This window comes from Callospermophilus lateralis, chromosome 12 (assembly GCF_048772815.1).
Source record: "Callospermophilus lateralis isolate mCalLat2 chromosome 12, mCalLat2.hap1, whole genome shotgun sequence".
Taxonomy (NCBI): domain Eukaryota; kingdom Metazoa; phylum Chordata; class Mammalia; order Rodentia; family Sciuridae; genus Callospermophilus; species Callospermophilus lateralis.
In genome coordinates, this window is record NC_135316.1 from 87874861 (window position 1) to 87889657 (window position 14797).

Here is a 14797-nt window from a genome sequence, read left to right on the forward strand (position 1 = left end):
CCTTTTCTGGGCAGAAACACAGAAGTCCAAATTCAGAGACAAAAGAGTATGAATTTAGGAATTACTTTAAGGGCAGTATGGTGTATCCTTGGTTGTGTGTTGAGTACCTCACCAACTACCGTGTCTACATGTTTCTATTTCAATCACTTTTATGTTTTTTTTTTAACTGTGGGTTTGTTTTTTTTCAGATATAGGTAGACCTTTCATAGAGATGTACAGTGAAATACCTAAAGTTGTATATATGAAGGAAGGAAGGCAGCTTGTCATTCCCTGCCGGGTTACATCGCCTAACATCACTGTTACCCTAAAAAAGGTAAAACTGGGCAATGCTACTCTCAAGAGTGTTTTTATTGCAAATGAGTATAATAAAGTTTTAATCACTTTGTCTCTCTGAAACAATTTTCTTAGATATTTGGGCTTCTCAGTGGACTTATCTATAGTATCCTTTTACTACAAAATACTATTAGTTATACCTGTACATGCTTTTAATTTTTAAGTAGGATAAAATAATAATTTCTTAAGCACAAATCTACATAAATAATGAAAGAACTAAAGTCATGGAGCTTTTAATATACATTCGTAAGTCCAAATGTATGCAAATGTGAGAAAAGCCAATTCTATTGTTTGTACAAATTAATAACTTGCCAGTGGTTCATCAAGATCAATGCTGAAGACAGACTGTCAGCCGGGTGCCTAATTTTCCAGGCATTGACATGCTCTTGCTTCATGCCATGAAGCCATCACCACATTTGGTTTAAAGTTGAAGAGTTCCTGGTGACCAAAAGAAAAGCTTACCTAATGCTGGGTACCCAAATTTAGCCTTTTATAAAAAAAAAAGGGGGGGGGGAGAAAAATCCATCCATGGGACTTTTCTTTATATTATGCTGAAAGCTGTAAAAGAGATTTAGAGTGGAATCCAGTAAAAACAAGCTTCAATGTGACATTCTAGCTAATTCATCAGCAATCAGAATTAGGAGTATACTAGAACTACAGACTGGATAAAAACTCCCCAAATGAAAGCTGTACCAAATCTTGAAAGCTTAGAGCTTTTAAGATTAAACCCCCAATGCAGCACCTCACACTGTTCACCACACAGCAGGTACTCCAAAAGTGTTTGGTGGTAGTGGTGGGGAAGTTGAAAGTATTGAAGTTGTGAGTCTCGTATCACCTATTAACGCTGAGTCCTGAAGTGTGATGAGGTATCTCCTTGACTTCTTCCTTTGCAGTCACTTTCCTATATTCCTAACTCAACTTAAGCCCTCAATGTAGTCCATAAAAGTCAGCTTTTGGCCTCCATTATATCTGGGTCCCATTGCCAGTAAATATAAAAATCACTGGATATAACACCAGAGAAGTCTAACTCCTCAACTGATCTAGAAAATATTGGGGACTACTGGCCATACTAAGCATTACAGCCAAAATTCTGACTTCCCATTTAGGTATCCCTGCCCAGAAATTTCTTAAGGCTGCCATCTCCCTGTCTACTTGTGTGTCTCTTATGACATCTATCCTACGTAATGGTTTAGTTTGTATAAGAGAAAGGAGAACTAGAGCTACTCAGAGCAGAGGATGGTGCCACATTACCACTAACCTATTGGCCAACCAAATGACCCAACCTCTGTCCACCTCAGTAACCCCATTTGATGGGTGGGGTGATTACAGTGGTACTGCCTTGCAGGTTGTTAGGAAGATCAAATAAGGCAATATATGGAAAGTATTTAGACCAGTGTCTGACACAAGACATGCCCAATTAAAGAGTCCGCTGCTAGTATTGTTTATTTTTAATTTTAATATTCAATATTTGATTTATTACCAAATCATGTTTTCAGCTGCATGGCATTACACCTCTTGGTCTAAGATAATAATTGCTACATGACCAACATGTAGGAGAAAACCATGGGGAGCCACGAATGGTGGCACCTGCCTATAATCCCAGCAACTAAGAGGCTGAGGCAGGAGGACTGCAAGTTGGAGGCCACCCTGGGCAATCTGGTTACAGGAATAGGGAAACTTTGCTCTTTCATGCAGACCCTACTGGAGATGGGTTTCCTGTCACAGGTAGAGCAAAACTAAGTTATTTACTCTGTTTTACTTCCTAAGATCTATAATGCACAATTTTTTAAAAATTGAGGGAAACAGAAACGGATAAAATTCTAACCAATTTTGGTTTGGCATATGCTAAACACAGAAAATATTCTAACTTATTACATATCTATGCTGATGTAAAATTAACATCTTTTCCTTCTGTTTCTCTTATCACCTCTTTTCTTCTAATTCACTGCCCCCTACTTCCCTGTGAACCACTGTTAGGTAGAAGCAGGTAGCCCTGCCCAGAAATTTCTTGAAGTTGCCATCTGTCTGTCTACTTGTGTGTCTCATGACATGCAGCAATGACCAGAGCTGATGGGCTGCGCGATCAATTACTGTTTTCCCTCTTGTCAGCAGAAAACAGTTACTTTTTCAGTGGAATAATATTAGTGGAGGCAACAATATGAAAAACTTTAAAAGAAATGTTAATATATTTTTAAGTTATACTGAGGAAATCCATCAGCAAACCTTTCTTAGATTCAGCACATATTTATTTTACTTATTTTAAAAGTATCATAGATTTAAATTCTGAGGTTTTTTCCCCTTGTTTGTGCCAATTAGAATACAAGGTCCTTTCCCCCACTGAATGTAGAGCATTCTTAAGCTAACAGGTAGAATCTTGATTTTCTAGAACATGAAAGGAATTTTTCAATTGATTTCAGTTCTTCATAAACAGGATGTAATTAACTATAAGCAACATTGTCAACAAATACCAATGTAGATACATCTACTGGAAGAGAGAGACACAAGTGACTTCTGGACTAGAAATTTCTTCCATTGGATCACAAGTCCAGATTCACAGCTTCAACAAGCAACATAAATACTTGATAAGGGGAGAGAGAGGGGGATGTCAGATATGCCATTTGAGAGGAGACAGAAAAGATTTCAAACATCTTTATGGAAGTTATTAGATATTTCCTTTATAGTCTGTTGGGAGAAGGTAATCTGATTTTTTCCACTTTGCCAAACTGGGGACAAGTAATCATAGTAGTATATACCTCTGAAATTGGGCTGGCAACTTGGCATCTAAGGAATTTGGCTAGCCAGCCTATGGAGCAATGACCCCATTCTCCCTGCTGGAGTGTTTAATTTAAATATTAAGTCTTGGAGTCTGGGATTATTGTTCAGAGCAGAGTACCTGCGTAACATACTCAAATTCCAGGTTTGATCCTCAGGACCACACACACATAAAACTCCTGTATATTGTAAGAAGGCTTGAGAATACTACTAAGAACTTGAGGTCACTCCATTTCCCTGGCCTTCAGAGGCCATCCTCACTGTCAGTGGCTTCCCCTCTCAGAGGAAGAATTGACACCTCCTTGTGATGCAGCAGTACTCTCAGACTAGCCCCAACCAGTTATAGCGTTAATTTACAAATCTTGGAGGATCTAGAACTATTAATAGTCCCTTTAGAGACAACCATGTAAAATGGGAGAACAAAGTTATGACTTATTAAAATTTCCAAAAGATGAGAATAGCTCAGCAGCCCATTGAAAAATGCTAATTGGTTTCTCTGTTGAGTACAAAGCCAGTTTACTATCAAGATTCCCAGAGGCCAGAGAGTATGGTATGGGCTCCCATCAAAAGTCTGACATGACAGCAAGTTCTATCCTGGGTGTATGCAGGTTTTTGCCAAGTCTGAGAATATATTACCATTAATTACTATAATGTATCATAATACAAATGTATCTTGATGTATGAAAAAAAAAAAACACTAAAGAACCAACAAACAATCCAGAATTTTTACGTGTACTGTTTTTTCATTTTGGATGAAAATTATGTTTCCATTTACAGCCAATGAAAATTTTGCCACAGTGCCAATGTGATTTTTTTTAAAGCATATTTCTTCCTTTTCAGTTTCCATTTGATACTCTGATCCCTGATGGAAAAAGAATAACTTGGGACAGTAGGAAGGGCTTTATAATATCAAATGCAACATACAGAGAAATAGGGCTTCTGACCTGTGAAGCAACAGTCAATGGACATATGTATAAAACAAACTATCTCACACATCGGCAAAGTAAGTGATGCTCCAGGGGCATGAAACGTGAGCCAGAATGTTCTGTGGCTTCTCTGCCTAATGAAATCTTGATTTTTTTAAAAACCTGTCTCTTCTGCTTTCAGCCAATACAATCACAGATGTCCAAATAAGCACACCAAGCCCAGTGAAATTACTTAGTGGTCACACCCTCACCCTCAACTGTACTGCTACCACTGCACTGAACACAAGAGTTCAAATGACCTGGAGTTACCCTGATAAAGTGAGTAACCCATTTCTTTATTTCTTCTACTGCACACTATTCATTTTTACCAAGTAAAACCCCACTGGGTTTTTGAGATGAGAAAATTCTGACTCCTGTGGCAGCTGTTGGTCAATAAAGAAGCTTTGAGCTTGGACTGGGTTCTTTCCTTGCCTGGCGTTCATCAGTGTGATGTGCATAGATACCGTCTTTTGATGTCTAGGGGTTTGTTTTGAAGTGTGTTGGGTGCTGTTCCTATTGCATGATTCTAGGTGGAAAAGGGGATTGTTTTGTCCCTGGAAACAATTCTTTAGGATTTAGAGATGAGAGAGGAATTTATCACTAAATGCCAGGCAGGGACTGTCTTTTGTAATGACAACAACAACTTTCTGGAGGCTGTTTTTGTCAGCACATTCATTTAAGGTACTGGCAGACATTCAGGCACCTGATTACAGCATGTTTGGAAAAGATACTACAACCCAGTCATCCAATATTCCATTTGTTAAGTGTCAAAGGAGCAATTCTGTCCTTCAGAAAAATGAGAAGAATGAAGCCTGAGCTTGGATCCCTTATTCAAATATATCCTTTCAGACAGCAATTCTTTAAAAAAAATGTGTAGATGGAAAAAAGATGATAAACTGTTCAGAGAATTCTGACAATAGTTCCAGCCCCCAAACTGCGTATGACTTATGTGGCATATCCCAAGTATGGTCATTTCTTATGTCATTCAGATTACCCAATCACAAAGCTAATTTATGATAAATTATGTATAAAAGATTAATGCATCATCCCCAAGCGATTGTTGTTTCCCATAAATATTTCTTGCCATGGAAATGGAATCATTCAGCATCAAGATGCAATAAGCACCCTATAGGGATACAGGGACTTCGGAGTCATAAACTATTTTCTAGAAAATAATATTGCTTCATTTAAATTAAAATACTATGACTTGTAGCAATATTTTATGGGTCTTGATAAAAGTCAAATATTCTCAATAAATGCCAAGAGGGAGGAAACTTTTTTATCTTGGTAGTGTTGCTGATTTAATTTAAGAGTATTGATAGTACTTCCATTGAATGCCAGAAATCTAAAACGGTATTGTCCAATGGAACTTTCTGTGGTGGAAATATATTATACCTGTGCTGACCAATAAAGTAACCACTAGCCACATATGACTAATGAATACTTACAGCGTGGCTAGGTGCACTGAGGAAGTGAATTTTAATTTTGATTAATTTTAATTTAAATAGCCATGTGTGACTGGTGGCTGCAGTACTGGACGAAGGAATTCCAAAACACAGGATGAACTGTTCTCCAAGGCAGAAACAATACCAATGTTATTCAAACTTGGAAAGAAAAGAATTCTCAAGCAAGTAGTAAAGCCTATGCAAACAGGCTGCAGCAGAGACTCCTCAGACTGTTAGGTTAGGGGACTAACTGACCTTTGATAGTGGTGACTGACTTTTCTCTCTGGTTACTACTGAGAATAAAGAAAATGGCCTGAACATGTCTGTGCCAACAGACATGAAATTAAAAGGCAGGTGAGTTGAAGTTTATTAAACAAGGCAAAGAGAAATGCTAAGCTCAAAATCCAAAGATCAGTCTGATTGGTTTTCAAAGTCTTTTTTTCCATGACCCACCCCAACCCCCACACGAAAATGTTGATAAGAGGAAATTATATATTATGTGTTTGAAAATGAAAAGGAGAAGGCACTGTGATATTGTCTTCTCAAAACAGTGAGCAGGTCATTGCTACCAGTTTAGACTACTGTGCCTCAAGGGCTTCTTTTGGTCTTCCCTGAGATAAATGTGGGACAACACCCTCCAAATGCTGGCCAAACTTGCTTGTCCCAGATCCATTTGCCAAGATTTTGCAGGAATTGGCAAGCAATTCTCACGAAGTGAAATAATGAAACAAGGAGTATTTTACCTTAGTATGTAGAACTTAGTTCTTTTCATTTCCAGTAGTAGCAAAGGAAACTTATGTAGTGATTTATTAAGAGAAACACTGTCATTAAGCCAGGTACTAAAGATAATTATTGCTCACATCTGTATGTTCCAGAGAACAGGTTACTGTTTAGAGAGGTATGTGTCCTGGAGTAAAAATACTAGATTTGTGCTCAAAAGTTCTGAGTTTCTGGCATACTTTAGCCAATGTCTCTGTGGTTTCAGTTTCTTCATGGGTAAAAGAGGCAATGATTCTGCCCATGTCACAGGGGTTGTATAAAATAACTGAGATGATACATGTAAAAGTCAATTTGAAGAATTTAAGTGCCAAATGAAGGCTGGTATGCTACATAATTGAAACACATCTAGACAGATGTAGTTTCCAAACATCTTGCTCTAGGTGGATATGGTATCCTTCTCAGAAGAAAAAAGAAGCACCTGTCAAAATAATGAACTGGGAACTGTCAAAATGCTATTACTTTAAGCATGAACAGTTACTACATCTACCTTTGTTATATGTTTTCTTTCTATAGACAACTAAGAGAGCTTCTGTAAGGCAACGAATTGACCAAAGCAATTCCCATGCAAATGTGTTCTACAGTGTTCTTATTATTCACAAAGTGCAAAACAAAGACAAAGGACTTTATACTTGTCATGTGAAGAGTGGACCATCATTCAAATCTGTTAACACCTCAGTGTATATATTTGGTAAGCAATAATTCAGCATTGCCAATTCAAGTTATGCTTTCTAATCATTGTGGACTTCGAGTTCTTTAAAGGAATAAACGTTCTTTTGGCTAAGTGTTAACACTACCACAAATGAATACAACTTTGCCACAGTTTCTTCCACCCCACTGCCAAAAAGCAAATCACATTAAGTGCTCTTTAAATTTAATAATTTTGAATTGGACAAAGATTCTTTTCTTTAGAAGCTCATAATAGTTAATACCCAGATCATAAGATATTTATGAAATCCTTCATTTAGTGTTCCATATAAACAAAACAGGAAATGGTCAGCTTTACATTTCTTATCTGGGAAAATTTTCTCAAGTACTTCCATGAAATAAGGAATTAAAGGAGAAGACACTGTGATCTTGTCTTCTCAAAACAGTGAGGCTTGATACATTTTTTGATAAATAAACATAAGGCTTGATACATTTTTTAGAATTAGTGCTATTTTATACCTGGTTTTATTATCATGAAATCCTAAATTTGTTGCTTGATTCCACTATGAAAATTCTGTAGAGAAAGTGCTTAAAAACCAATTTCTATCCATTGTTGAAAAGGAAAACTATGCGAAGAACAAAAACTATGGAGCAATTCTATCAAAAGCCATTTATTTCCTTTTGGCTTTCTCGGTTATTTTAAAGGCCAAAGAAACTTTCTCCCACCTAACTCATATTTGCTGAGAAGATTTTTTAGAAATATTGCCCACTTTTTTGTTACTGTGATACAGATGTTTCAGATGTTTCCTGTCGCTCTGACACTGTTTTATGTCTATAGGATTTTCCACCTTTTCATTTGAAAGTATTTCATCAACTAAGGTGCTTTCAACGTAGTTTATTCATTGAGCAACCACTGGGTTCACTGATTGGTGCCATCATAACTCAGCTCTCTTTAGCTTTTTATTGACTGCACCCTCCCTTAATATTCAGGAAGGTTTTTATTACTTTCTAATGTACTTATCACTTCTCCTTTCCAAGAAAAAGCGTTCATCACTGTGAAACATCGGAAACAACGGGTGCATGAAACCATAGCAGGCAAGCGGTCCTACAGGCTCTCCATGAAAGTGAAGGCATTTCCCTCACCAGAAGTTGTATGGTAGGACCATAACCATTTTCATATCAGTTTAAGACATATTTTGTAAGTAAGAAGATGCAAAAGCCCAATAACTTAAATTCCTAAAAGAAGTATCCAGAGAAAATTCTTGGGCAATGCTGGAGAGTAGAAGCTGTGTTGACTTGTGGGTGGTAGAGAGGAGGAGGACTGAAGGGGAGGGAAGAAATGCATCACGATGAAACAGGAGATGGGGGCGGGGTTATTGCTCATTTCAGCTGAGATAGTCCCTCACTGACACCAAATTTCTTCATCTCGAATCTTCCTGTGATGTCAACACTCTTTAAATGGGATGTGTTGGGCAACAACTAGGAAGCATCTTGAATGTGTAACATGCTCTATTAACTCTGAAGAAGTGGGCCCTTGTAATGAGGATGCTGAAAATAATTCTTTTATATACAGCTGGGTTGAAAGTACCAGTCTTGTTTTAGAATTAAACAAACATTAATAGAGATAAGACATTCATTTGCAGGAGTGAGCAAATGGATTTACTTTGAAAGTTGCATATTCAGAAATTACTTAAACAGTTTTTTGTTGTTGTTAATAATCCTAGTACAACATTTGTTGTAAAACGGTGTGATCTATTTATAATCTGCATTTTTGTTAAATTACTTTTAAACACTAATATATTTGGTTTGTCATTACACTTTAAACAAAGAGTAAGGTATAAAGCTGATTAGGATAACAATCCATGCAATATAGAAATGGTAGCAATTTGGAATTTCCTCAACCAAAGCTAAATTACTTGGCTTTCAATATCACAGGAGTGATATATTTGTTTTCTATTTCCTTGAATATTTCATAGGGAGTTAAAGAAAAAAAAACTTTGTGTTATGTATTCATGCCATTGCAATAGAAAAATAACTTTTTTTGTTGTTTCATAATATCTTAAAAGGGTTAACAGTTAATCATTAAATTTTCTAGTAATTTAGAGACCAGGAGATACACCAATGCCTGAGTGTCACCTTATCTGTTCGTGCTAACTTTTTCAGTAACTAAGTAGCAAGGGCCTAAAAATAGTTCAACCCATCTTCAAAAGTACCAACCTAATGGTTAGAAATAAAGCAATTCTAAAATGACCTTGTAATCACAAAGTATAACTGTCATTTTAATTGCTTTGGAACTGAGCCCCACCAATAATGGGGATTTGTTTACAAGACTGTGTAATACCAGCATGATTATAAACTGATACCATTTCCAATATTATATCTTTTTTACGGAACACAATAAACTCCTCACAGATTAAAAATGCCCACTTAAAAAACTATGCATTTAAATGAAATCCCAAAATTTTAGAGTTTTTAAAAGGGATCTCTTAAAATAAATAGAAAATCTGAAGTCACTAGGCTCAACCTCTGGTCTTACAGTGTATAGTTTGCAGTAGAGCCAGGCCTGCATCTAGACCTCCTGACTTACGTCTCTACATGTAACTGGATGACATCAAGTCATTGATTCTATATTTAAAATGTTTTAAAATTCCTTTTAAGTTTATAGTTTGTTTGTTTTGTGTCTTAATAGTTCTTCCTCAGGGGAAAATACCTTGATTTCACTATAGTTTTGCTATGAAAGGGACAACTGGTGTGCCCATTTATATAGCTAATAAGAACTCCACATGAGATCACAATAGGAACGTCTATTTTTATTTTTATCTGGAGAAGTGATCTAGTTGATCTAACTTACAATGGCTCTTGTACTACTCATGGAGCCTTAAGGAAAACTCTGAAAAACAAAAACTCTGAAAAACACCTCAGATGGAATCAGAGCCTGTACCTCTGTGTTAATACTTAAAGTCAAGATGGCCACCAGCATCCCTGTGGGTTCATTAAGCCACCACTTTTCTTTCTACCTTGGTTCACTTTTTGCTCTTTGCCAATCCATATCAAGTAGTACCCAATCTATAAACAATACCTGCCTTTACTGCAATGTTGGTGAATAAATTTTTAGACCAATGTTGATAAGTCAAGGCTTGAAACTGATCAACTGGAGCTTATATACTGAAATGGCCATATTATCAAAGTGATACCAGAGAGGCATATGAAGTGACTTACTGATCATGTTTTAACCACAGGCTAAAAGATGGGTCACCTGCAACGGAGATATCTGCTCGCTATTTGGTTCATGGCTATTCTTTAATTATCAAAGACGTAACTGCAGAGGATGCAGGGGATTATACAATCTTGCTGGGCATAAGGCAGTCAAATGTGTTTAAAAACCTCACTGCCACTCTAATTGTAAATGGTAAGTTTACAGTTTGTACATTCTTTGGGTCCTGATAAGGGGAAAATTAATGAAGATTTATCCAATTCAAACATCATTATAATAATGCCAAAAAAACCTTAAAATTTAATTAATTTTTGCAGTATAAGGGGTTGAAACCAGGGCCTTGCACAAACTAGGCAAGAGCTCTACTACTGAGCTAAATTCCCAGCTCTTTACATTTTATTTTTAGATAGGGTTTCAGTAAGTTGCCCAGCTTGGCCCTAGAACTTGCAATCCTCCTGCCTCAGCCTCCCAAGTAGCTGGGACTACAGGTGTGCAACACTGCACCTGGCTCAAATTTTTAAATAGTTGTTTTAAAAAACACTTCTGTACCTCTCAATTATTTCTTGTTTGCTTATCTTCCATAGGCAACATGATTTTTATAATTGTAATCATAGTGTATATACCTTAGAATCAAATTATTAATGTTCTCAAACTACTTCCACTTTTTAAAAATAGACGTTTTCTTGACAGATATGAGGACTTATAATGTTTTTGTTTCCCTGATGTTAAAACCAGTGAGATTGCAGTCCCTTATGTAAGGGCCAGAAGAAAGTCATCAGAACAGTTCTTGACTTCTGTCCTTTTCTTCATCTCCTTTCCAGTGAAACCCCAGATTTATGAAAAGGCAGTGTCATCATTTCCAGACCCAACTCTCTACCCACTGGGCAGCAGACAAATCCTGACTTGTACCGCCTATGGAATCCCTCAACCTGTAATCACATGGTCCTGGAGCCCCTGTAACCATAATCATTCCAAAGCAAGGTAGGGACAGTTCATTTCTTGACTAGCTTTTGAATACTTTTTGCCACCTCAAATTAAGGTTAATGGACACAGTTAGGAATTTACAGAGGAAATGTGCAGTGTATTTAAGGCAAAGGCTCTCCTTGCCTTGGAAACAGGTAGGCAAGAGCTACTCCTCTTCCTTACTTTAAGTAGTTGATTTTATGTGGTGCTAGGGGTGGAACTCAGGCCTCAGGCATGCTAGGCAAACTCCCTACCACTGAGCTACACCTCCAGCCTTCTCTTTCCTACTAAACATACCTTAGCACTGGTTCATTCTTACACACGTTTCTCTAGAGTGTATAGTTAAGGAACACAGGGATATAACCAAGGTCACTTATGAGCTGTCATTTGCTCAAGTTAGAACCTCAGCCCTCTTGTTTCCCAGCTGAGGATCTCCAGACATCAGCTAACCCACTGTGTCAGTTATATGGTCTTCCCACTTTTCATTTTATCTTCATTGGACACCATTCAAGATCTTTCCAACACTGATGATCAACCGTTTCTTACTTCGGAACTTCAGTCATGCTTTTCCATCTATCTGAAATGTACCTCTACCCACTGTCTACCTCATAAGAAGTCCTTCTTTATCAAACCCCAAGGCTCAGCTCTTATATCACCTTCTCAGTGAACCCACCCAACTGCCTCATTTCTCCCTGAACAGTATGAAAAGCACTTTATTCACACCACTGCAAAATCAACTGATATGCACATGTTTCTCTTCCTCTGAGCTATGAATTAACTGCCCTGTATCTTTAGGGAGTGTCTGATACACAGTAGATGCTCAATGTGTATCTGCTGAATGAATACACCCCTACCCTCTGTGGATGTGCAGCATTTCCTTGCATTCTGTTGATGACTGAACCCCGTTTGCTTTTTCCCATTTTTGTTTAGTCTGAAGGGATGATACCAATGATATAGTTCATGAGCGTTCATTTGAAAAACAGGAATAGAATTGATAGGTGCAACAATAAGGTATTATTGAAACTGCCCAAGAATTATCATTATGCCAAAATATTTTCTTTATTGCTTTTAACTCCACTTGTAGAGTGGGAAGACTGCTGTTTTAAAAAAAAAATTAGCTTGATAAAAAGTAAACTAGGCATAGTTTTAGCATAAACAGATAGATGAGGCTATTTAACTTTCTAGATTCTTCCTGCAACTCCCAACTCTTCATTTTGTGTCTTAATCCTTTATTTAGGGCGTAGCAATAGTGGAAAATTACTGGTGAGTTATGGAATTCCTGAGAAGTAGCTATTTCCACACATATCTGATTTCTCATTTGAGTGTCATTTTCTAAAAATAGAAGTATAGAGAACTTGAAAGTCTTTAATACCCTCTTTACCACTACAGATATTTCACTCAAAATACAGTGAGATCTGATAAGACCTTGTATTATTTTGCTAAGTAAAGGTAGGAACCCCTATTTATAGACTCTTTCTCATAATACTTTGATATATGTGCTGAATAACAGTCTTTTATAGATATTTTAATTTTTGTTTTAGAATTGAAAATTTAAATTTAATATCAATTGAATTTCAGTTGCAACTATTAAAAAATAACAAGGAGTGACATAAGTAATTTGAGGTTGCATGATGCTGATAAATTATGATTTGGAAAATGATAGGAGCTGAAGTAAAACTTTGTGAAAATTAGCACTCTTTTAAATTTCTTTGTGGTATATGGGATTTTTCCTCCTGTTTCATGGAATACACTCACCAAGGCCTTGGAAGACATCTTATTCCTTTTAGAATTCTTCCAAGACTCAGAGCACAGCCTTAAATATTTGTTGGGCATTGAATTATTCTATTAAAATCATTCACTTTTTGCTACTCACAGGACAGATCAGAAATGAAACCTTTAACTGTTTTCATGCTGCAGATAATTCATTTCTTCAATATGTTGTTGTTTCAAATTATCTGCCAAAAATGTGCACATCCAGAAGCAGCTTTCGTTCTTTAGTGAGTGTATGTATACCAATGGAACAGGCATTGGTATACCTGCACAGGCCCAGGTTTGGTGCTGGGTGGTCAAATTAGTGTACTTAGAAATATTTCTGAAATGTATACAAGATCATTGTACCCTAGGAAACTAATAAAACAACTCTATTTCACCCTGTCAGAAAGATAAAAACTAACATTTATATATAAATGAAGCCCTCTTTAATTACTAAAATTTCTCAACTATGTCTTTATGTAAATGTTTTTATATACTAGATTTACTTAGGAATTTTCATTACTGACATAAAAAAGGAATGTTCTGTAACACTTTTGAGTTGTATAGTAATATATCTGCATAGTGATACATATGGTTGATCTTCAAAGGAGATTGAGCAACTAATGCTTATACATTGCTCATAAATATGTAGACTGATTCTTAGTGTTAAAATTTGAGAGTCAACCAGGTATAGTGGCACACACCTATAACCTCAGTAACTCAGGAGGCTGAGGCAGGAGGATTATAAAGTTGAGGCCAGCCTCAGCAACTCAGCAAAGCCCTAAACAACTTATAGAGATCCTGTCTCAAAATTAAAAAAAATAAATAAAAATAAAAATAAAAAGGGCTAGGGATGTGGTTCAGTGCTAAAAGTCCTCTGGGTTCAATTCCCAGTACCAATAAATTAATCAATAAGTTAACTTGAGACTCCAGTTAAAGGGCAACTCTATATATTGCCACAGGTTTTTTGTTCTTATTTAGCTGGTTTTCTTAGTACTAGGGATTGAACCCAGGGATTGATGCATGCTAGGCAAGTGCTCTATCATTGAACTCTATCCCCATACCTTTCTATTTTTTTTTTTTTTTTAATTTGAGACAGGGTCTTACTAAATTGCCCAGGCTGGCTTTGAACTTATCATCCTCCTATTTCAGCCTCCCAAATAGCTGGGATTATAGGCAGGTACCACAGTACCCATAGCAGTTTAATTTTTGAGGACACATTATATTTATTTTAAATAGCCCAAAATTAATTGACTTAACATGGTCAGCTACTTTACGTATTTAGGTTTAAAAAAAAGAGGACCAAATTTGGATTATCTTTCCTGGAGTCTGATAAATATGTAACTGTATTTAAAATTATCAGAACTATTGCTCAACTAGAAATTTCCTCCTTTTTAAAAAGAAGTAGTAAAATGTTTTATGTAAATGACTTGTTTTAATGAAGTAATACTGTGGTTTTGCCTACAATTCATTCTTACACAATATGTATAAGAAGCTGTGATGTGGTGTTGCTTGGTAGAGTGACTATAGATAACAATTATGTACTGAATATCTCATCAGAAAGGATATTGAAAGTTTTCCCCATGAAATGATAAGTTATTGAGGAGACAGGTATGCTTATCCTGATTTAAACATTCCACAATGCACACATATTTCAAAACATCATATAGTATGCCAGTGTTATGTATAATTTATAGATTTTTATGTATCAAGTTTTCAAAAGCCATTAGGAATAAAAGGGAGAAAAAGATGGTTATTTTAAATTTACATACTAACGAACCAAGAAGAAATAAAGTGTACTCTTTCTGTGATTTTTATGTTTCTGTGTATTTGGGTGTTAAGTTGTAAGAGAACTAGGAAATTTCTTTTAAATGTTTACTGATATTAAAATAGGTTACCAAGACTGAATGAGGAGTTTGGGGATTTTT

The 14797-nt window shown here is 36.3% G+C and overlaps 1 protein-coding gene across 1 annotated transcript in view; it reads left to right on the forward strand.

Moving 5' to 3' along the window:
* Positions 1–14797, forward strand: part of Flt1 (fms related receptor tyrosine kinase 1) — a 173323-nt gene that overhangs the window by 52645 nt on the left and 105881 nt on the right. The window contains exons 4-10 of the mRNA XM_076872583.1: positions 189–313; positions 3946–4108; positions 4213–4349; positions 6809–6983; positions 7979–8096; positions 10180–10349; positions 10976–11135. Coding sequence (XP_076728698.1) covers positions 189–313; positions 3946–4108; positions 4213–4349; positions 6809–6983; positions 7979–8096; positions 10180–10349; positions 10976–11135 — 1048 coding nt within the window. The remainder of the gene's footprint in view (positions 1–188; positions 314–3945; positions 4109–4212; positions 4350–6808; positions 6984–7978; positions 8097–10179; positions 10350–10975; positions 11136–14797) is intronic.